We start from the raw sequence: 23943 nt of genomic DNA on the forward strand, positions 1-23943 counted from the left end.
TGATGTCAGAGGAAAGGGCCGAGCTGAGGGTAGCTGGGAGAGCGGGGAGCTGTCAGCGGAGAGCGCCGGGCTCGTTCTCCTGGCCGGATTCCGAGCTGGCAAGCCCCGCTGACTTCGCTCGCGGGCAGAGGGCAGTTTTGGAGCTCCCGGAGCTCCAGGAGCAGCCTCTTTTGTAGAAGTACCTGCAATGCGCGGCCTGGTGCCCTAAGCAATAGCGGCAACGCCAGCCACAGCGACAGCTCTGGGGCCCTGTGTAGCAGCTCCATTCCCTTATCTTTGTGTCAGCCTGCGGCCCCAGACCCAGAGGCAGGTATTTGGGTTTCCCAGTTTTTTATGGGTGGGTGTGACGGGAGGTAGAGGAAGGTCAGGTGCAGCGAATGGCCCCGCACTTCCTGCTGTGATTGAAAGAGGTCACCGGTGCTGCTTTTGGTTACTGATCACAGTTTCCAATCCCCACCCACAGCCCTCCTCCCTACTCACCTGGGTCCGTTGAGAACTGTAGGCAGCTTTTAAAAGGAACTGCTGCCTGACTGTTCCAAAGGAAGGTTGAAAGAGGAGCTGAGAGAATGTGGATTCGGCTCTCCACTAGTCAACGTAGATTCGAACTCTTGCTTTGGAGTTTGTTTCTTGTTTTCAAAGGCTTAGTCAGTTATCGACATGTGACATTCATTTGTGAAGTGGAAGAATGTAAAAGAGTTGTCATTGGTTGCTTTTCAAGGACTCTTGCCCCTGTTTTTGTTTGGGCTAGAAAGACAACTGTTTGCAGAAAAGTATATAAAGTAAATGGACTAGTGTTATTAACCCATTAAAAATGTGTAAACATTTATAATGAAATAAGCATCTTTTGCCCAATTTTTGACCTTTTTTGCCTATGATACATTTCCGCTTCAGGTTCTTTGAGGGCAAATATTGTCGTGTTTGTTCACTGGTGGAGCAGAAGCTGGAAAAGTGCCTGACTTAAAATAGGAACTTAAGGATATTTGGTGAATGAATGAATGTTCAAATCCAGCTTCTTATATTGTTTTTTTTCTCTCTCTCTCTCAACTGATCTCTCATCTCAGCTGTTTCCCGCCCCCCCCCCCCCCACTGACCTTCTTCCACTCACCAAATGTGAGGAAATCTATGTGAGTGTATTTGTTGTATGTGAGCCTTTTTATGTATACCCAACTTAAGACGTTGTTGAAGCAGAACGTTGATGATATGGTCTGTGCTAACTAGTGTTTTATCGTTTTGAATTATTTGCGTTGTATTTGGTGATTTGATCTTTAGTTGTCTAAGTGATAGGTGTGTCTGATTGAAAATCAAAAGACATAGTAATAATAAAATGCAGCGGCTCAGTGTCTTCCTGCCCTCAGTCCTGTTCCTTCAAAGATAACCACATTTAATCTTTTCGAATTTTAGGTATGTATGTTGAATGATATGTTAAACTGCTCATTCTTTTTTTAAAAATTGACTTCTTAAGATAGCCCACACCATCCACAACCTCTCTTCTATAAATTTTTGAGTGGTTATCACAATTTTTAGTTTTAATACTGGTTAATTTCATAATTCCAAGTAATATGTAAACTTTATTTTTTCACATCAGCTTTTGAAAATACATATATTTGGCTCCTTGTTTAGTAAAACAAGGAAACTAGTGACTCTACCTTTAGATGGCAGAAACCACATCCACTCACTTCTGCCTTTCAGTAGATGGACTTTTCCTTATACATTGACAACCTTATTAATAGTTACAGTGTATTTAACTCCAATTGTTTTTTGCTTTGTTTATGTTTATAAAAACCAGTAAAATGTTACAATATATGGTTTTGTAAATAAAGTTCAGTGCATAGCCAAGAAATATGCCATTATACATTTTCTTCCAGGTGTTTAATTTCATAACCTATGTACCACACTAATAAGATTGTAATATTAATGTCAAATGGATTGTTCTTTCTTCCTCTGCAGTAACAAAAATTATGCCATAGTTAAGTGTGCTTAATTTTTTCGATTATATACTTCTTATATAGTTTTTGACCCTCCTCACTTTCACAGAGGACTTTGTACTTTCTTCGAGGGAAAAGATTCATGTGCTTTATTCACCAAGTCCTCTTATTCTTTGTATGAGAACCTCCCTGCCATTTCTCTGCTTGAAGACATTCCCCTTGGAGCCCCATTACTTTCTTTTTGATTTGAACAGATTACCTTCTGGTCCTATTGACAACTTCTATACTGAATTATATTCATTGAAATCTTGAATAAGGTACAATGTTACAATATTGTACAAAGGTACAATAAGGTACAATGTCTTTTACTACTTGGTTTTCTCCTCTGTTTTGGTAGAATACATCCTTAAAAAATTTATTCATAAAAATATATGGGTAGTGATTTTATTTTTTAATGTTTGCATAGTGTAAATTATTATTTTACTATTATGATTGATAGTTTGGCTGGGTATAGAAACTAAATTATGTTTCTTAAAGTTTTTCAAGGCGTCACCATCTTCTAACTTCCGTTGATGCTCTTGAGGACATGAGAATGAGTGTTGGATCTTGATGTTTTGATGCCTGAACTATTTGCTTTCTCTCTAAAATGATTAACATTTTTAGTTATACTTGAAGCTTTGAATATCTGTTATGACATGTTTTGTTCTAAGTTTGTTCTCCTTGCAATGAACTTATTCAGTGAAGCCTGAATAAATATCTCTGGTTAATTGAGTCTTCTTAAAATTGGAAGCCTCTTTAATTTCCCTTCAACTGTGGGTAATTTTCTCCTGGTCTTTTATAATTTTTTCCTCTTTATTTTTCTCTGTTCTCTTTTGTTGAAATTCCTGTAAGGTGGTTGTTGAATTCTTGGCTTGATTCACTGTGTTTGTAATCTTTTATGTTTTTATCTTTTGTGCATTTGCTTCATGTTCTGAGTAGTAGTCTCAACTTTATTTTCCAACACTTCTATCTAGTTTTTTAATCATATGTTTAATTTACAAGCACTAATTTTTAAAATTATTTTTCTCATATTCCCTTAATTTTGTTTCATTGTTCTTTTTTTAATGAGATAAAATTTACATATATTAAAATGCACTGATTTTAAGTGACCAGTTTGGTGAGTTTTTATACATGTCAACAAACTTGTAGCAATCACCACCCTAATCAAGATGTGAAACATTTGTACTACTCCACAAAGTTCCTCTCTGGTGACTGCAGCCATGAAATTAAAAGACGCTTACTCCTTGGAAGGAAAGTTATGACCAACCTAGATAGCATATTAAAAAGCAGAGACATTACTTTGCCAACAAAGGTCCATCTGGTCAAGGCTATGGTTTTTCCAGTGGTCATGTATGGATGTGAGAGTTGGACTGTGAAGAAAGTTGAGCGCCGAAAAATTGATGCTTTTGTGTTGTTGGAGAAGACTCCTGAGAGTCCCTTGGACTGCAAGGAGATCCAACCAGTGCATCCTGAAGGAGATCAGTCCTGGGTGTTCATTGGAAGGACGGATGCTGAAACTGAAACTCCAATACTTTGAGCATGAGCCACCTCATGCAAAGAGTTGACTCACTGGAAAAGACCCTGATGCTGGGAGGGATTGAGGGCAGGAGGAGAAGGGGATGACAGAGGATGAGATGGCTGGATGGCATCACCGAGTCGATGGGCATGAGTTTGAGTAAACTCCGGGAGTTTGTGATGAACAGGGAGGCCTGGCGTGCTGCGATTCATGGGGTTGCAAAGAGTCGGACATGACTGAGCAACTGAACTGAACTGAACTGAACAAAGTTCCTACCTTTCCCTTCCAAGACTGTTCCCACAACCCTCCTCCCCACCCCAGGCACTACATTCTCATTCTTATCACTATAGTTTAAAACTGTAGTTCTGTAACATTTAAATGGAGCCGTAGGATATGAACTCTTCTGTGTCTACTGCTTTCATCAACATAATATTTTTGAGATAGATCCATATATTGGCATATTTATTCCTTTTTTGTTTTTTAGAAATAGTGTTTCATTGGATGAATATACCACAACTTGCTTAGCAGTTCACTTGTGTGATGTTTACATTGCTTCCAGTTTGGGGCCGTTATGAATCAAACTACTGTGAACATTCTCATACAAGTATTTTTATGGACATTTTGGTTTTTATTGGGTTGATACCCAACAGGAATGGAATTTGAGTTGTAAGGTGTACTATTAACTTTAGGACAGTTTTTCAACATCCTTGTGTCATTTTAACACTACCATAAGCATCAGAGAATCAGCTCCAATTCGCATTTTTCTCAATACTTGGTATTGCCAGTCATTCCAATTTTAGCCATTCTGGTAGTTGTAAAATGGTATGTTGTGGTTTTAATTTGCATTTTCCCGCTGATTAATTACATTGAGAACTTTTTCATGTGTTTATTGTCTATTCGTATTCCTCTTTTGTGAAAATACACATTTCAGATTTTTACCTATTTTGTGTTGACTTGTCTTTCTTTTTATTATTAAGTTGTAGGCATTCTTTATATATTCTGAATGCTAGTGTGTTACCAGGGAAGCCCCATTATCATATATACAAACATACATGCATATGTATATGTGTGTGTGTGTGTGTATTTGATAAAAATGTCATACATATATATAGATAGATATGGCATAATTAACTTTACCTTGGATTTGTATTTTCTCAAGTGTGGCTTTTGATGTGCAATGTTTTTAATTTTGATGAAGCCCACTTTAGTTCATCTTTTTAAAAAAATTCTCATTGCTTTGTTTTTGATTGGCTCAGATGAGATCTGTTTTCATTTTAATTTCTATTTGTTTGTTGCTAGGACAGAGAAACAATAGATTTTTTTAAAGTATTTTTTTAAGATTTATTTATGTTTGGTTGTGCTAGGTTTTCATTGCTGTGCACGGGCTTTCTCTAGTTGCCGCAAGTGGGGCAACTCTTTGTTGTGGTACTCAGGCTTCTTATTGCTGTGGCTTCTCTTGTTGCAGAGCACAGGCTCTAGGACTCATGGGCTCAGCAGTTGTGGCTTGTGAGTTCTGGAGCTGGAGCTTGGTAGTTGGCGGTGCATGTGCTTAGTTGCTCTGCGTCATGTGGGATCTTCCAGACCAGGAATCGAACCCATGTACCCTGTGTTGGCAGGTGGATTCTTAACCCTTGGACCACAGGGAAGCCCCTAAAGTTCGTTTTTTATGGCTTTTCTTATCTTGCTTGAGAAATCTTTGCCTATTCTAAGGTTGCAAAAAATCCTCTTTTTTTTTTAATCTTCTTGTGCAGAAGACTTACAGTTTTAGCTTTTACATTTAGGTCTATAATCCATATCAGACTTCTGTGGATGTAGCAGTAGGAATTGAGGTTAATCTTCTTCCCATATGAACGTCTTTTTGTAGCACCATTTATTAAAAAGACTGTCCTTTTCCTATTCTATTCCTTGGCCTTTGTTGAAAATCAGTTCATTGTGTTTAAAAATGTTTTTCAGTTTAAAATGAAAAAAGCTTTCAGTTTTATGAAATATATTGTATATAGCACATATATATAGATAGGTGGAGATACAGAATGTGAAATTATGGAGAATAATATGAACACCCTTAACCCATCAATTAAGAACTAGGATATTACTTTGTATTTTTGAAGTTTCTTATGGATTCTTCCCTAATCTCATGACTGCGTTTCATACAATTGTGCAGTAGTAACCTTATCCTTGGATAGGAGGATAAACAACTTGCCAGTAATGGGGGTCTGGTGGCAAAGTTGTCTTCTATTCTTCAGCCTTTCAAATGCTATATTTCTCATTTCAAATATTCTTCTGACTGCTGTTGTTCACCACTGTTCCCTCCTTCTCTGAATCTGAAGCCTCTGATCTGAAGAGGATGAGCACAGCTCTTAACTATATCACAGATTGTAACCTCCTCCTCTCTGTTTCTTGTGGCAGTGCTCTTACCTATTCAGAATGCTTTATAGGAGTTTCTTGAAATCAGCTCACAGCCTCTTTCTGCCCTCTTCCTTATTATGAGTTTACACCTTTTGAAACAGTTCTTTTTAATGTTTTAATGAAGTTTCTGGACAGATATATGAAAAGCAGCCTATTGTCTTGATTTAGAATTCCAGGTTTTATTGTGAAACCTGGAAGGGAAGAATGCAGTGCCTGACCAATCAGTGTCTTTTTAGTGAGACACCTAGGTGAGAGAGATATTTTTTGTTGGGAGACCTTTTTTTATTGTGGTTGTCATAATGTGATACAGATTTTAAACTAAGCTTCTTAATCTTCAGGCCACTTCATGATAAAATACTGGACTCCATTTGCTTTGGAAATTATGCTGCTAGGACCCCTCAGGATCTTCAGGTAGAATATCTGTTTCTAACCTGGAGGCAATAACATCTGTCAAGATCAGTGAGGGCAGTAAAGCACCACTTGCAAAGCAAGCACCTGACTTTAAAACAAAAATTTATTAGTTATTTAAGTAACATTATAAGGCTGTTTGCTATCTAGTTTAATTCTTTTTATTTTTAAAAATTTATTTATCTTTAATTGAGGGATAATTGCTTTGCAATATTGTGTGGGTTTCTGCTATCAACATGAATCAGTCATAGGTAGACACGTGTCCCTTCCCTCTTGAACCTCCCTCCCACCCAATCCCACCCCTTTAGATTGTTGAAGAGCCCCAATTTGAGTTCCCTAAGACATACAGTAAACTCCCATTGACTCTATTTTGCATATGGTAATGTGTATGTTTCCATGTTCTCTCTCCATTCATCCCACCCTCTTCTTCCTCCCCACCCCACCCCATATCCATAAGTCTGTTCTCTCTGCCTGCATCTCCATTGCTGCCCTGAAAATCTGTTCATCAGTACATCTTTCTAGATTCCATATATATATATATATATATTAATACACATATGCATTAATAATGATATTTGTTTATCTCTCTCTGACTTACTTCACTCTATATAATAGGCTCTAGGTTCATCCACTTCATTAGACCTGACTCAAATGTTTTTTTTATGGCTGAATAATATTCCATTGTATATATGTACCACAGCTCTTTATCCATTCATTTGTCAGTGGATATCTAGGTTGCTTCTGTGTCTTAACTATTACAAATAGTGCTACATTGGACATTGGGGTACATGTGTCTTTTTCAGTTTGGTTTCCTCAGGGTATATGCCTATTAGTGGGATTGCTGGATGATGTTAGTTTGATTCTTAATACTGTTAGTAGAGTCCTTGATTATTTAAAGTTCTGGTTGGTGTCCTTATTTCCTCTTTCCCGACTCCTTGCACTATGAAAAAGAAAAGTACTTGTAGTCTGTGGTATATTCAAACTTTAGGTAAAGAGAAGAGCCTTATTAATATGAACGTACAATAACAAGCTTCTTCTAAACTCTTAAAATTGTCAGGCATCCTTGCAGAGAGAGTGTTCTATCTTTTCTTTTATATGCCATTGCAAATCTTTGATTTTGATTTAGAGCTGCAATATAAATTCATGATTGGGTGGTTTTTCCTCTTTGATATTATCTTGAAATTTTCTCACATTGATAATTTTGCTGTAAAATGTACACTTTGACATATCCCTCCAACTTATATATGGTTAATCATATTTAAGGTGAGAAAACACTGGCTTAATGCTTAGCTGATCTATCAAAAAATTCTCTCCTTTTCTAGATTACCAGGGAAGATTTAGGACTCCAAGAATGTTTCCCTTGAAGGATGCCGAAATGGGGGCCTTTACCTTCTTTGCCTCTGCTCTGCCCCATGATGTCTGTGGAAGCAATGGGCTTCCTCTCACACCAAATTCCATCAAGATTTTAGGGCGCTTTCAAATCCTCAAGACCATCACTCACCCCAGACTGTGCCAGTATGTGGATATTTCTAGGGGAAAGCACGGTGAGTTGTTTTCGCATATTTTGTGTTCTCTACCCTGTTACCCTGATTAGGTTATAATATATACAGTAAGTGTTAGTCACTCAGTCCTGTCTGATCTTTGCAGCCCGATGGACTGTAGCCCACCAGACTCCTCTGTCCATGAGATTCTCCAGGCAAGAATACTGGAGTGGGTTGCCATTCCTTCTCCAGGGGATCGTCCCAACCCAAGGATCGAACCTGGGTCTTCTGTACTGCAGGCAGATTCTTTACCATCTGAGACACCAGGGAAGCCGTAATAATAAATAGTAAACATATAAAGTAATCAGAGTGTGTATGTTTGCTTGCCAGTACTTTTCACTCCAGCCAAACAGTCATTTGAGTTTTCCTGACTGCATTTGAATGATTCATATTTCTCAGATCTGAGAATCAGGATTTTTAATATTCTTTTTCAGGGAAGCCCCTATCCTCAAGCATATTTCTTCATCTCTCTAAAAAGGAAATGAAAATTATAATGTTAGAAACTTTGTGTTCTGTCACTCGTCATGTCCAACTTGCTGTGACCCCGTGGGCAGTAGCCCACCAGGTTCCTCTCTCCATGGAATTTTCCAGGCAAGAAGACTGAAGTGGGTTGCCATTTCCTTGTTCAGGGGATCTTCCTGACCCAGGGATCAAGCCTGCATCTCTTGCATCTCCTGCATTGGCAGGTGGATTCATTACCACTGAGCCACCTGAGAAGCCCAATAGAAACTTACAGAATTGTTTATTAGAATGTATTTGATGATTGAAAGTAATAATTTGGGCTAAGTTTCTTCCAATGAAAAGAGGGTCACTAATGTTTTTACCTCTTCGTAGCTGCATTAGTCTTTTTATATAGGATTTCATTTAGTAGAGTTGAACTCTATTGGTTAAAAAGTCAGTATTTCACCAGGAAGAAGTTTACTGCCTTTTTAGTAGTATAGTCCAGGCTTTCCAGGTAGTAAAGAACCTGGCTGCCAGTGCAGAAGATGTAAGCGATGTAGGTTCAGTCCTCTGGGGGAGGGCATGGCAACCTACATTGTTATTCTTGCCTGGAGAATCCCATGGACAGAGGAGTCTGGCAGGCTATGGTCCATAGTGTCACAAAGAGCTGTATGTGACTGAAGCGACTTAGCATGCATGCGTGCAGGCGTAAAGTCAGGTTCTTCTATACCTTTATCTTAGCCCATTCTCCTTGCTAAAATATGACACTATAAACCGAGTGGCTTATAAACAAGAAGAGTCTGTCCCTCACAGTTCTGGTGGCTGGGAGGTCCAAGGTTAAGGCAATAGCAGATGCTATGTCTGGTGGGGCCCACTTCTTCCTCACCAGTCATCTTCTCCCTGTAACCTCACTTGGTGGGAGGGGAAAGGGAGTTTTCTCAGGCTTCTTTTACAAAATAAGAGCACTGGTCCTGTTTGTGAGGGCCTTACCCTCATGGCTTCCCATGTGGGGCTAGTGTCTGTCAATGCAGAAGATACAAGAGACTCGAGTTCAATCGCTGGATTGGGAAGATCCCCTGGAGAAGGGCATGCCAACCCACTTCAGTACTTGTCTGGAGAATACCCATGAACAGAGAAGCCTGGTGGGCTACAGTCCATGGGGTTGCAGAGTCGGACATGACTGAAGCGACTTAGCATGGACACCCTCATGATCTAATCGCCCCCCAAAGCCCCACCACCGGACACCATCAGACTGAGGGTTAGGTGTCAACAGGTGGATTTGGAAGGTGGGGCACAAATGTTCAATCCATAGCACCCCTGAAGGTGCTTATGGTGGCAATCTTCTAACTATTTTAAAATTATTTTTGAAAGCTTAATTTCGTGCTTAAAATTATTTTAAATACATTTCAGTGAAATATATTTAATTTTTCTAACAAAATGAATTGTGAAAGTTAACCCCATATTCTTACTGATATTTTACTGTTTTTATTCCCTTAAAAATCACATTTTCAGATGTTTCAACCTAATATTACAGGTGCTGAAAAAAAATGCAAACTCTTATTTCCTTAGTTTTGCTGAAAAACAGGCTAAATGATACTTTCAAGTAGTCTAGGTTATGCCTCTTGATAATAGTTTCTCTGAAAGTTTTATAGAATTTGAATAGGAAATGTTTTTTGTAATGTTATTAATGGCTAACATTTATTGAGTGTTTATTACTTATTAGGCAGTATTCTAAATGCTTTACATATTTTAATTAACTTAATCCTTACAACATTACCATGAAGTAGGAACTCCTACTGTATTCACATTTTACAGATGAGGAAACTGAGGCACAGAGCAATTAAGTAGCCTAGGAACTTTTGGCAAGTTTGTTGTTTACAAACAAGCAAATTTAAAAAACCTTTTTGCTAAAGTTTTTGTTTGCTAAAGAGCTTCAAGACAATAACTAAATTATAGATATCATTTGGGGCTTTTATATAACCAAGTAGTTGATAGATATTGTCAAGCCCTGAATGCCTCAAATACCACCCCACCCCCATCCAATTACAAATTCTGAAGAATTTTGGCTTGTGGAATTGGCCTAGTTCCAAAATCACTCCAGGATGGCCATATGGTAGATCATTATCATCTGTAATGAGTAACCGAAATTTGCTGTTGTATGTCTGGAAATTTGGACTATGCTTATCTTCCCAAATTCTTGCCACTTTAACTCAGTTCTTGGGAATTTTTCATTTCTTTTTTTTTTTTTTTAAGATTGATTGATTGATTTTTGGCTCTGCTGGATCTTCACTGCTACTCGGGCTTTTCTCTAGTTGGCAGCAGGCGGGGGCTGCTCTCCAGTTGTGCGCTGGCCTTCTCATTGTGGGGGCTTCTCTTGTTGCAGAGCCAGGGCTCCAGGGCACGCAGAGTTCAGTAGTTTCAGCTCCCAGGCTCTAAAGCACAGGCTCGACTCTTGTGGAGCATGGGCTTAGTCTCTCCTTGGCATGTGGGATCTTCCTGGGTCAGGGATGGAACCTGTGTCTCCTGCATTAGCAGACCAATTCTTTACCACTGAGCCCCCAGGGAAACCCAGGACTTCTTTATTCTTGTATCCTGAAGTGCCCTTTATTCTTTCCCACTGACTGGAAGCCTATTTGGAGCATCACTTCAGATGACTGGGGTCTTGCCTCTGTCCAGTTTTCCCTAGACTTTTTGGAATAGGCTTTTTGGGATAATTGACTCTATAGTCCTAGAGTCAAGAGTCTTGAGCTCCTTTTTCATCCTTCTACCTAAGTGAGCCTCTGTAAATACTGAACTAGGAAAAACCTTATGACATAATCTCTCTGGGGAACCCTACTGCTAACTGCATAGGAAACTTCTTTTTAGTTATAAATGTCAGGTAGGAAGTAATCTCCTTGGACACTGTTAAACTCTGTTAATGTTGAACCCAGCTCAACAATGTGGGTAGTCTCCTTAGGCCCAATCACCATATTCCTGGTTACTCTGTTTCCCCTGACTGCCCTGCTCCTAGGTCTCCACAGCCCTCTCTTCTGGGGACACACAGATTATGGATGTGTATAAGATTCATATATTTTAAGTTTGACTGCCTAGAATGAAAATGTCTGTTATTGTCAAAAGGTTAGGGAATTCGATTACTTTTTTCCCCCCCACTATTGGCAATCTTCCTTGTCCTGAAAAGTCATAAGCATAAGGAGTAACTAATGAAATTAGAGTAAGTGTTGTTGTGAAGGTCTGTTTGTCCCAAACATCCCAGTCATTTCAGTTACATTTAGTTTGAAAAACTTGAAAAGTCAACAATCTTCTAAGTGAACAATGCATATTTCTCAATGATGTAATCATTTTGGTTTGGACTGTACTTGCCTCCTCAAAGAATCTTGATTTTGGTTCCTTTATTCTGTTCTTGCTACACAGATATCTCTCATCTTGTCATTGTTAGTCCCACACTCTCCTCATTTTACTTGGAGTAAAGTGTAACACATGGTTCATTTTAGTAACATTGTTTTCACATGTTAGGTTAGCTCAGAAGTCAAGCTTTCACTGTTTCCAACAGATCATTCAGAACTGATTCAAGATGATATTAGTTTCTTGCTAACTCAGCAGGTTGAAGGAGAAGGCAATGGCAACCCACTCCACTACTCTTGCCTGGAAAACCCCATGGACGGAGGAGCCTGGTGGGCTGCAGTCCATGGGGTTGCGCAGAGCTGGGCACAACTGAGGCGACTTAGCAGCAGCAGCAGCAGCAGGTTGATGTATTTAATCTCAATAGTTTACATTCGAATTTTTGAACTTGATTTATCAAAAGAGAAATTGAGTAGAATATCTTTAAAAGAAAAAAAGGTCAGTAAAGCATGAAAATACTTAAGTTAGCAAACTTAATCTTTTTCTTTTGAACTTGAAATCTCAGCAGTTTTAGAAGCATAGAAATGATTATAAATGGTAATATATTCCAATTGATTTGGTATTGATTACTCAAAAATTTTTTTTATTGCTAGGAAAATCAAGAACAAAATTATTTTAATTAATAGATTTGAAATTTAGGTAGAGAATAATTGAATTGTTAAGGGCCTATAAGATAATTCTGTATCTCTAGCTGCATATGTATATTTCAACCTGAGTGTCTGTATCAGTTTAGAGTTCCATCAAAGAAATAGAACCAGTAGGAGATAGATGGCTAGATAGCCTGATAGCTATAGATTAATTGGTTGGGGTTCGTTTATGTGATTGTGGGGGCTGGGTAAACTAGCCTGAAATCCATAGGGCAGATCATCAAGGACAAGGTGAATTTTTATATAATAGCTGAAGTCATAGTCCCAAGTGTGGAATTTCTTCTCCAGAGAAGACTGGATTCTGCTCTTAAGGCCTTAGTAACTGATTGAATCAGGACCACCCAGATTATCTAGGGTAATCTTCCTTACTCGCATTAAACTAATTGTAGATTTTAATCAATTATTTAATGTCTTCGCAGTAACACCTAGGCTAGTGTTTGAATAACTGAAGACTATAGCCTAGCCTGTTGACTCATAAAACTGACCATCACAGTGACCTAGTAATGATAGTGTTTCTTTTTTTTTTATTATGATACTGTTTCTTAAGCCCAGAATTACCCTTTATCAGTTTGACTGTATAAATATTTATTTAGAGATTTTATTTAAAAGGTGATGAGCTAATCTCAGTTTTTACTGTGAAGAAAGAATGATGCAGTAACTGTTTTCTAATAACCTTTCATATTATCTTAACACATTCACAATTTACCTTTCTCTAAGTTAAAAGTTTTTTAAATCTTTCATTTAGTCCCTCTTTTTACTCAACTACTTTATTATCTGTCTTGCTTAATACTGTACTCTCTTACATTTCTTAGCCTTGACTTAAAACTTACAATTCAAACTGTATGTACACTACAGAGATATGTGACACTCATCAAATATTTCATATAGGGAAGATTAAGTAATGGTTCTTGTATGTTCTACTCTTTAAAGTTCATCTTGGTGTCACATTTGTTTTTTATAAATAATGCCACTATATTGCTGACTTATATTTGGCATATTATTCTCAAATATTTTTGTCATATTTTATTCTGTGAAACTATATTGTTTTATAACAAGCAAAAGTTATTTTCAAACAGTTGTTTAGAGTTTCAGGATGAAGTCCCTCTAATGATTTTTTGGGAAAAAAACCTGGTTCATATTGGAAACATTGTCTTGGTATATATTCCATTACCTCTGGGAGAATTTTTGATATTCTGCCAGGATTATGGGTCTGCTATATTAAAGTAATATTTACTTTAAGGTTCCATAGGGTCCTGAAGCTTTGGCAAACTCTAGTTTATGAAGTTTTGAAGGAGTTTCCTGAAAAAACTTGATAATTTTTTTTTTCCAAATCATTGTAAACCTGACAAATTTTATACTAATGTCAGACACTTTAAAATCTTTCATCGATATGGAGACTTGTGAATATCTAATTTAAAATTATTAATTAATGGAGTATGCACATTTTAGCATATTCTGATGGTCTTTTACATTAAAATCAGTATTATTGTGATATTATTATGCCTAGTTTACAGAGCAGGCATATGCTTTTCTACACAGGACAGATTTCTATTGAGAAAATGACAGTCTTTACATGAGACTTATTCATTTCTAATGGCCACATTGAGTCTTTGCTCAAGTTAACTAATTTATCATATTTTTAAGTTAGATGTGTATGTTTGAGATATCATTTTAGACACTGGTGATGCATTTTGAACAAGACCAAAATCTTTCCTGCTATCAGGAAATGTATTATCTAGTAAAGAACAAAGACATTAGGTAAAAATGTATACCGATCCTTAGGATTTCAAATGAATGCTACAAAAGAAAAGTACATTGTGAAATGGATTATATTACAGGAGGCGCGAATTGATTTGGGGGGACCAGGAAAGTGTTTCTGGAGGAAATCACATTTAACTGTATAGTAATAATAATAGCTAACACAGTGATTCTTGTATGCCAGGTCCTTATTTTGTATTAACTCATTTCAACCTCACAACAGCTCTATGAGGTAGGTCCTTATTTTTCCCTCATTTTGCAGAAGAGGAAACCTTGGCATAGAGAGGTTAGCAAACTAATGAGTGTTAAACCTAAAATTTGAGCCCAGACCAAATAGTCTGTGCTCTTAATCACTGTGTTTCATGATAGGAGTTCACTGGGAGGAAAACAGGGAAGATCATCTTAGGCAATAGAAATCCATATAATAGTACTTTAAGGTAGGAAAGGTGAAGGAAGACCAGTGTAACTGGCAGTTGGTGAGCAATACACAAAATAACAAAAAACAAGGCTAAACAGGGAGTTGCGTATTCAGTTTTATTAATTATTATTTTAGCACTTAGATTTTAGCATGAAAATATGTTGGAGGGCAGTAACAATTTATTGGAGATGATTGGTTAAGAGATTGTTTTAGTAATCTAGGAAGAAATGATGTTGGCTTGGACCCAGATTGTGGCAGATGAAGCAAACCACAGATTCTGTAGACATTTGAAAGATAGAAATAGCAATGCCTTTTCTTTGGATTTGAGAAATGGAGATTACTCCCAAGTTTGTAGCCTGAGCAGCTAGCAGGATAGTGGTACCATTTACTGGTACTAAAGGGAAAGGCTTAAGGAGCAAACTATAAATTCAGTTTGAGTTCTGTTGAGTTTGAGGTGACTTTTATATTAAAGTGAGGAATTGGCTATGGAGTTTAAAAGAGAACTCTGGGCTTGAGGTAAAATTTAGGGAGTTTTTCAGCCTTGGGAGTAAATAAGGAGAAAACACAGGTGAAGACCCAGAATCAAAAGTGGAGGAACTAGAAGCATTTAAATTTGGGTAGAGGGGAAATTCCCTGGTGGTCCAGTGGTTAAGACTCAGTGCATTCACTGCTGTGGGTCTGAGTTCAGTCCCTGGTTGGGGAACTAAGATCCCACAAGCTGCGTGGTGCAGCCAAAAAATAAATAAATAAATAAATAAATAAATTTGGTTAGAAGAGTTACCTGTCTACCGAGGAGACTAAGGAGAGGTGGCCAGTTAGGTGTAAGGAAAACTGACAGAAATGCTGCTTCCCATTTTGGTTTTCGGATGGTATTATTTGCTTTTTCTTTTAGATCTTCATATTTGTGCTAAATCACTTGGAATTCAACTTTGCATGCTCTTTTCTGTATTGAATTGAAGATCTAGACCTTTTATTTCACAGCTTTCTTTCCTATTAATTTTCCTTTTTTTCTCTTCATTTCATGGTCTTTCAAATTTAATTTTCTTTAGGTTCCTGTTCAGATCACCTGGAGCTTTATTTTTTTCCCCTGAAAGTGATGGTATTCATTTGTAGTAGTTTAAATTTTGTGTTTCACGTCATTCTATATAATGCCACCACCTCAGTTTGCGCTTCCAAGAAGTGATCCATACAGCATTCCGCCCTCACACTTCACATGGTTGCCTGTATACCATTGTCCATCATCTCTTCTCTCAGCAGGCCAAACCTGACCTTACCTTCAACCAGTGTTTACTGAGAGTATTTCCTTTTACTGGATCTCCTCCTCTGAAATTTTCCTGTCTTCTGCTCTCATTTTTCTACCTTTGCCATTTTTCATTTTCAGCAAACCTCTATGTAGTCATCACTATTTCCAGTCCCTTTTACTTTACTTCTTTTTCTTGTCTTAGTTTGCCATCTGAGAAGGAAATGGCATTCCGCTCCAGTATTCTTGCCTGAAAAATCCCATGGACAGAGGAGCCTGGTGGGATACAATCCATAGAATCAACAAAGGGTTGGACATGACTTAGCGACTAAACCACCACCACCATTTTGTGTTTACTTTCTTCCTTGTCTTTTAGAACTTATTTTGCATAGATATACATAGTACTACAATTTCTTTTAAAAACTTTATCTCTCCTGAAATAACCTTATCAAATACCCAGCCACTTGTGAGCCCAATTGTGCCTTTCTCTGGTTCCTCCTATGTTGTTTCATCTAAAAAGAAGGAGTTTGTTGATCTGCTACTGTGTCAGACAATGCGTCAGTCAATAATTAACTAATGATTACATTAAAAATGTATGGACGGACCTTCAAAACTGTGCGACTTATTCTTAGACAGTTGATCTGTTGGAAAATAAAAATTCCATCATACTATATATTGTGCTCATGAAAATTTTATATTATTACTAATCTCAGCAGGCCTCATGATATAAACAATCCCAAGTTGATTTTCAGTTCTTTCTCCATAATTGTGATTCATAACATTTCTACTTTTCTCCAGTTTCTGAATTCAGTTTCAGAGACCTTATGTTTGAGGTCAGACTGTCAAGACAGCTTGTCCCTAGATCCCAGTCTCCCCTTCACTTCAAAATTTCTTTATATCTTCATCCAAGCTTTTTCTTCTGCTAGCCTGTGTCAGAAGAAGGATCACTTCTTTTTGCCAAAGGTAAACCTTTCCAGCTGTTTTTCCTAATGCACAGGGGAGAAATCGTAGAGAAAAAAACAAAATGAAGATTGTTATTTGCTGTATTGTTTTCTAACACATTTATCTTGTTATTCTAGATATCTGATTTTTATGTAGTTAATATAGACTTTGAAAAGCTCTTTTCAAATATCATTTGTACTATATGTTAATATCTTTAGTGGAGTATATTGTTACTAAAACATTGTATTAATCAAATATAAAGTGCATTTGGTTTTTTCTTTTTTTTTTCACTCAGAGAGATTGGTGGTGGTAGCTGAACACTGTGAACGGAGTCTAGAAGACTTGCTTCGTGAAGGGAAACCCGTGAGGTACTGTGTGTAGTATCAGGACAGTTAAATGAAAAGCAGAAATTGACAAACAAAAAGGCATTTTACCTAGAACTACAGGGACTTAGTTTCTTCTGTTACTTTTCTAATGATAAAATCTAGTTGTAAATTTTCATATTAGGAAAATTAATTCATAGGCCTCATAGAAATTCAGCATTGACATCATCCAGTGTTCAGCTTTTGTAGGCATTCTGCAAAGTACTTGGTAAAAAATTACCTAAGAGGATATATGTGAAAACTTGAAATCTTTTTACTACTAAGCTTTTCTTTAGCATAGCTAAAGTTAAGAGTATTTTCCAGAGACAAGTACATGGTAACTTCTCACAGGGTACTGGTGTTCCTAGGAACATGGTGAACTGTATAAACTAAGGCCACATTGAAGAATAGAGAGAGATAATATTCATGGCTTGTGTGTAATCTAATCATACAGTTTAAATTCAGTTATTTTCAATGACATATGAAATTTGCTATCTATCTCAGGCATTTTGGGCAAGAAAAATATGTGGTCTAAATTTTATTGTAAATGTACTATTAAATGAGCTTCTTCACTGATTTTCTGAAATTATCTTAAAATTATGAAAAATATTTTTAATGAATAAAATTGTACTAAAATATGAAGATGGGTTGCCTTGAGCTTTTATATGATTGTAAGTATCCATCCTACATTTAAGAAATATTCTTATTCTTGGTCAATACTTTTTAATCATTGCTATATTATAGATAATGATACATCTTTTTCAAGGGAGGAAAAATATGTGTCTTAATAATTGGTAGTAATTTAATAGCAGCAAAAGAAGTAAGTTGAATAAAAGTACTTTCATTGCTACTTTAAATGGTTTGGTTTAAGTGGTCTCTGGAATGCAAGATGCAGATATCAAATCCACTATTGCCTCCCTTGCTTTTTTATAAAAATCTAATGTGACCATAGTAATAAAAGAGAATTTTCTGTTTATTAAACATAACTTAGTAAATATGTTTTTACAGATATAACTTTTTCATGTCACAAATCTTTGATTGTATTTGTAAAAGAGCATATTGCTCTTTGCTCACCAATTTAAATTTATACTTTAATTTGTAGGCCACCTATTCAAAATTTTTAAAAAAAAGAAAAAAAAGAAAAATCTTCATGAAAGTTCAGTTCAGTTGCTCAGTCACATCCGACACTTTGTGACCTCATGGACTGCAGCACGCCAGGCCTCCCTGTCCATCACCAACTCCCAGAGTTTACTCAAACTCATGTCTGTTGAGTCGGTGATGCCATCCAACCATCTCATCCTCTGTCATCCCTTCTCCTCCCAGCTTCGATCTTTCCCAGCATCAGGGTCTTTTCAAATGAGTCAGCTCTTCGTATGAAGTGGCCAAAGTATTGGAGTTTCAGCTTCAACATCAGTCCTTCTAATGAATATTCAGGACTTATTTCCTTTAGGGTGGACTGATTGTATCTCCTTGCAATCCAAGGGACTCTCAAGAGTCTTCTCCAACACCACAGTTCAAAAGCATCAATTCTTCAGCACTCTGCTTTCTTTATAGTCCAACTCTCACATCCATACATGACCACTGGAGAAACCATAGCTTTGACTAGATGGACCTTTGCTGACAAAGTAATGTCTCTGCTTTTTAATATGCTGTCTAGGTTGGTCATAACTTTTCTTCCAAGGAGTAAGCATCTTTTAATTTCATGGCAGCAGTCACCATCTCCAGTGATTTTGGAGCCCCCCAAAATAGTCTGTCACTGTTTCCAGTTTCCCCATCTATTTGCCATGAAGTGATGGGACCGAATGCTGTGATCTTAGTTTTCTGAATGTTGAGCTTTAAGCCAACTTTTTCACTCTCCTCTTTCACTTTCATCAAGAGGCTCTTTAGTTCTTCTTCACTTTCTGCCATAAGGGTGGTGTCATCTGCATATCTGAGGTTATTGATATTTCTCCCAGCAATCTTGATTCGAGCTTGTGCTTCATCCAGCCCAGCGTTTCTTATGATGTACTCTGCATATAAGTAAATAAGCAGGGTGACAATATACAGCCTTGACGTACTCCTTTTCCTATTTGGAACCAGTCTGTTGTTCCATGTCCAGTTCTAACTGTTGCTTCCTGACACGCATACACATTTCTCAAGAGGCAGGTCAGGTGGTCTGATATTCCCATCTCTTTCAGAATTTTCCACAGTTTGTGGTGATCTACACAGTCAAAGGCTTTGGCATAGTCAATAAAGCAAAAATAGATGTTTTTCTGGAAGACTTTTGCTTTTTCGATGATCCTGCAGATGTTGGCGATTTGATCTCTGGTTCCTCTGCCTTTTCTAAATCCAGCTTAAACATCTGGAAGTTCATGGTTCATGTATTGTTGAAGCCTGGCTTGGAGAATCTTGAGCATTACTTTACTAGCGTGTGAGAATAGTGCAGTTGTGCAGTGGTTTGAGCATTCTTTGGCATTGTCTTTCTTTGGAATTGGAATGAAAACTGACCTTTTCCAGTTCTGTGGCCACTAGAGCTGCATGGTGCTGGAACGAGTGGCATTGAGAAGATACCCCACGTCCAAGGTCAGGAGCGGCAGCTGATCCTAGCTGGAATGGGTGTGAGGAGATACCCCACATCCAAGGTCAGAGAAACCCCAGTAAGATGGTAGGCACTGGAACAGCTGTGAGGAGAAACCCAGGCCCAAGGGCAAAGGAGAAGCCCCAGCAAGATGGTAGGAGGGGTGAATTTGCATTTAGAATCAAACCCCGTTCCTGCCAGAGACACTCAGAGGGCTCAAACAAACCTCATGCACACCAGGACCCAGAGACCCCACAGAGACTAAGACTCCTAGGTAGAGGAGCTCCTTAAATTTGTGCCCAAGAGGTATCTCATTTGCCTCCTTGTAGTCCCAGCCCTGCCTTGGTATTCAGTCAAGAAAATGCGTGTCCAACAAAATATTTGCACAGGAATGCTTCCAGAAACATGGTAGCCCCAAACTGGGAAGGACTCAAATGTCCATCAATCGGAGGATAGGTGAGCAGATGGCAGTATGTTAATCAACAATAAAATGGAATCAACTACTGATATACACAACATGATGAACCTTAGAAATATTATGGTGAGCAAAAGGCAGATACAAAATCATATTCTTCTATTTATATGAAGTTCTAAAACAATTAAAACTCATCTACGGTGGTAGATATAAAAACAGTGCTTGACCCTGGTTGGGAAGTGGGAATACAGGAACTGATTCCAAATGGCCTTGAGAGAACTTGCTGGGGAATGGAAATTTTTGCATCTTCATTGGGGTATTACTTACATAGTACATATTCTTGCAAAACTTGTCAAAATTCACTGACATATATACCTTAAGAACTTGCATTTCACCTATGTAAATTATACCTCAAAAATTTTTAAGAGCCTGTTGAGATATTTACTTGACTTGGATTGTGAGTCTCATATAGCAACAATATTTATTGTTAATGAAGGTGCTTCATCCAGGAACATACTATTGTATTTTCTTGTTTCTATAAGAAGAATTAGTATGAATTAATTATTGTTGGATAACAAACTACTTCAACACTTAGCAGCTTAAAACAGTAATAAGTCGCTCAGTCATGTCTGACTCTTTGCAACCCCGTGGACTGTAGCCCACCAGGTTCCTCTGTCCATGGGATTCTCCAGGCAAGAATACTGGAGTGGGTTGCCGTTTCCTTCTCCAGGGGATCTTCCCGACTCAGGGATCAAACCCAGGTCTCCCGCATTGCAGGCAGATGCTTTAACCTCTGAGCCACCAGGGAAGCCCAAAACAGTAATAAGCATTTATCAATTTATATAGTTTCCCTGGGTCAAGAATTCAGGAATGTTTAGCTGAGTGGTTTTTTAGCTCAGGATCTCATGTCATTGCAGTCAGTGTATCACCTGGGGCTGTAGTCATCTGAAACCTCTATTAGGGATTCAGGATCTGTTTCTAAGTTAGCTCACTTATTTGGTGCCAGCTGTTGACAGGAGGTTTAATTTCCTCCCTATCTTGAGGGCCTTTCTACAAACCTCTTGGCTGAATTCTCACAGTATGGTGGTTGGCTTCTGCTAGAGTGAGTGCGTGAGCGATCTAAGAGATGAAAGGGAACAAAGTGGAACCTGCAATGCCTTTTATGACCTCGCCTCAGGAGCCACACATCACTGTATCTTATTGGATACAAAGCTCAGCCATTAACTCTATTCATTTGGGAGAAGACAACACAAGAATGTGAATCCCAGGAATCCATGGGCATTGGGGGTCATCTTAGAGGCTGGCTATATGTCACCCTGCTTGTTTAACTTATATGCAGAGTACATCATGAGAAACGCTGGGCTGGAAGAAGCACAAGCTGGAATCAAGATTGCCGGGAGAAATATCAATAACCTCAGATGCAGATGACACTACCCTGATGGCAGAAAGTGAAGAGGAACTAAAAAGCCTCTTGATGAAAGTGAAAGAGGAGAGTCAAAAAGTTGGCTTAAAGCTCGACATTCAGAAAACTAAGATCATGGCATCTGGTCCCATCACTTCATGGGAAATAGATAGGGAAACAGTGGAAACAGGGTCAGACGTTATTTTTCGGGACTCCAAAATCACTGCAGATGGTGATTGCAGCCATGAAATTAAAAGACGCTTACTCCTTGGAAGGAAAGTTATGACCAACCTAGATAGCATATTAAAAAGCAGAGACATTACTTTGCCAACAAAGGACCATCTGGTCAAGGCTATGGTTTTTCCAGTGGTCATGTATGAATGTGAGAGTTGGACTGTGAAGAAAGCTGAGGGCCGAAAAATTGATGCTTTTGAACTGTGGTGTTGGAGAAGACTCTTGAGCATCCCTTGGATTGCAAGGTGATCCAACCAGTCCATCGTAAAGGAGATCAGTCCTGGGTGTTCATTGGAAGGACTGATGTTGAAGCTGAAACTCCAATACTTTGGCCACCTCATGCGAAGAGTTGACTCATTGGAAAAGACCCTGATGCTGAGGGGGTTGGAGGCAGGAGAAGGGGACGACAGAGGATGAGATGGTTGGGTGGCATCACTGACTCAATGGACATGAGTTTGGGTAAACTCCAGGAGTTGGTGATGGACAGGGAGGCCTGAAGTGCTGCGATTCATGGGGTCGCAAAGAGTTGGACACAACTGAGCGACTGAACTGAACTGAATCACAGAAGTCTTGAAGATCATACAAGTATTAAAAAAATCTGGGGGTGGGGAATAGAAATGAAATACTAAGTCAACATTAACACTAACTGAAAAATAAAGTTCCCAAAATTATTCAGTACTCATTTAGAGCACTTGGGATGGAAGAAAGGAAGAAGTTTACACCAGGAAGAGGGGATAAACAAGGGAATATCCAGAAGTACCAGAGGACATAGCTCTGCTACAACTGGAATTGCTTTACATCATCTAAATTGATGTTACCCAAGGTCTTATGCTCCCAGCCATTCCTGAGAACTCTGTAAACCATGGGCAGAGTAGTTCTCTGTCATCAGTAACTGTAGATTACTGATGCTAGTACCTGTAGGATATTCCTTCTGATCTCCACGTTTCCTTCTCTACCCATATGCTGATACGTCCTTCTTGGACTTACTAAAAGAACTGAGGGAGAGAGAAGCTGGTGACTTAGAAGACAAATTTCCGTTTTCATCATTTTATCTCAACTCTGTCCTTTTACTTTATTTACACTTGCACTGTGTAAGGACACAATTACCATCGTTTTACCAATAAGATTAAATCCATTAACTCATGAAAAGTTTTACTTTTCTGTTCCTGTCATTGTTTATCCTGTTTTAGAGATAATAAATCTCATAACGTTACATACCATTAGTCTCAACAGTGTACAGGTATAAAGAAGTCACCTTTCTTTAATGCCTTTGTATATGTCTTCATGAGGATAAAATGTTATAGGTGGCTGCATATTCTTTGAGTAGTTAGTGGAACATCAGTAGGATTAAGTGCAAATTTCATATTGTCTTTCATGCCATTTACATCATCTTTCTCATTTATTTAAAAGAGAGTCCGTGATAGTCTTACAGGTCTTTGTAATTTCTTCAAGTAAGATATGTTTAAACATTTATGTAAAGTACTTTTAAAAATAATTTTGGCGCTAGTTAAAATTCAATATTTCCCTTGCTTGTTTTGAAATATATCATTCAGCACTTGCCACCTCTGAGTAAAAATGCTTCTGTCGGGTTCAGTTCCAAGTTGTTATCTGATCTATCCATCTAAATTAGCTTTGTTGTAAACTATTTGACTTTCCACATATTTGGATTACTTTTGTCTCCAGTAACAGAGCCATTTCATGTGCAGAGTTGATGTGCTGCAATTTTAATTAATTCTATAACTTGTTTATGGAAAGTGAGAAGATGTTCTTATGGCTTATAAATCAGTTCTTTCCCTTAACTGCCAAAAGTAAGCATCCTGCACCTGTAAGAAAGGCTGATGTAAAGTAAACAGGAAATCTATTTAGATGGGTTTGCTATTTGAGACCCATGATTTTTACTTGTCCATCTGTCTCTGTTGCAAAACTGTTAAGTTTTCACTTGTTTGGTAGCTATTTGCAGTTAATTATCCAAACTTAAGCATCATTTAAGGCATAGATCTTACTGGATTTATATTTTAAAGAATATTTTGCATCTTCTGTAAAATCATTGGTTCAGGGGATAGACTAATGAAAACTGGAAACTTAGAGTAAGAGTCTGGTGTCAATTTATTCACTAATTTTTTTCACAATAAATTTAGTATCTTTAAAGCAATATGTGTACCAAAACATAATGGTAGTAATTTGTATCACAACTGTATTATAATTTAAGACTATCTGGAGTTTTCAGATCTCACTAGATAATTGTGTTCTCTTTATAATTTTAATAGCCATAAAATGCTTTCGAGAATTCATG

General features: G+C 37.8%; 1 protein-coding gene across 3 annotated transcripts in view; it reads left to right on the forward strand.

The window, feature by feature from the left end:
• Positions 1-26: 26 nt before the first annotated feature.
• TBCK (TBC1 domain containing kinase) overlaps positions 27-23943 on the forward strand; it is a 195072-nt gene continuing 171155 nt past the window's right edge. The window contains exons 1-3 of one of the 3 annotated variants that reach the window (XM_043870827.1): positions 27-310; positions 7617-7838; positions 16976-17048. In XM_043870827.1, the coding sequence (XP_043726762.1) occupies positions 7646-7838; positions 16976-17048 (266 nt within the window). In that variant the 5' untranslated portion in view covers positions 27-310; positions 7617-7645. Of the gene's footprint in view, positions 311-6224; positions 6298-7616; positions 7839-16975; positions 17049-23943 lie in introns of those variants that run through there. The other 2 variants (XM_043870829.1, XM_043870828.1) reach the window with 2 other exon arrangements.

The sequence above is a fragment of the Cervus elaphus genome, chromosome 17 (genome assembly GCF_910594005.1).
Source record: "Cervus elaphus chromosome 17, mCerEla1.1, whole genome shotgun sequence".
Taxonomy (NCBI): Eukaryota; Metazoa; Chordata; class Mammalia; order Artiodactyla; family Cervidae; genus Cervus; species Cervus elaphus.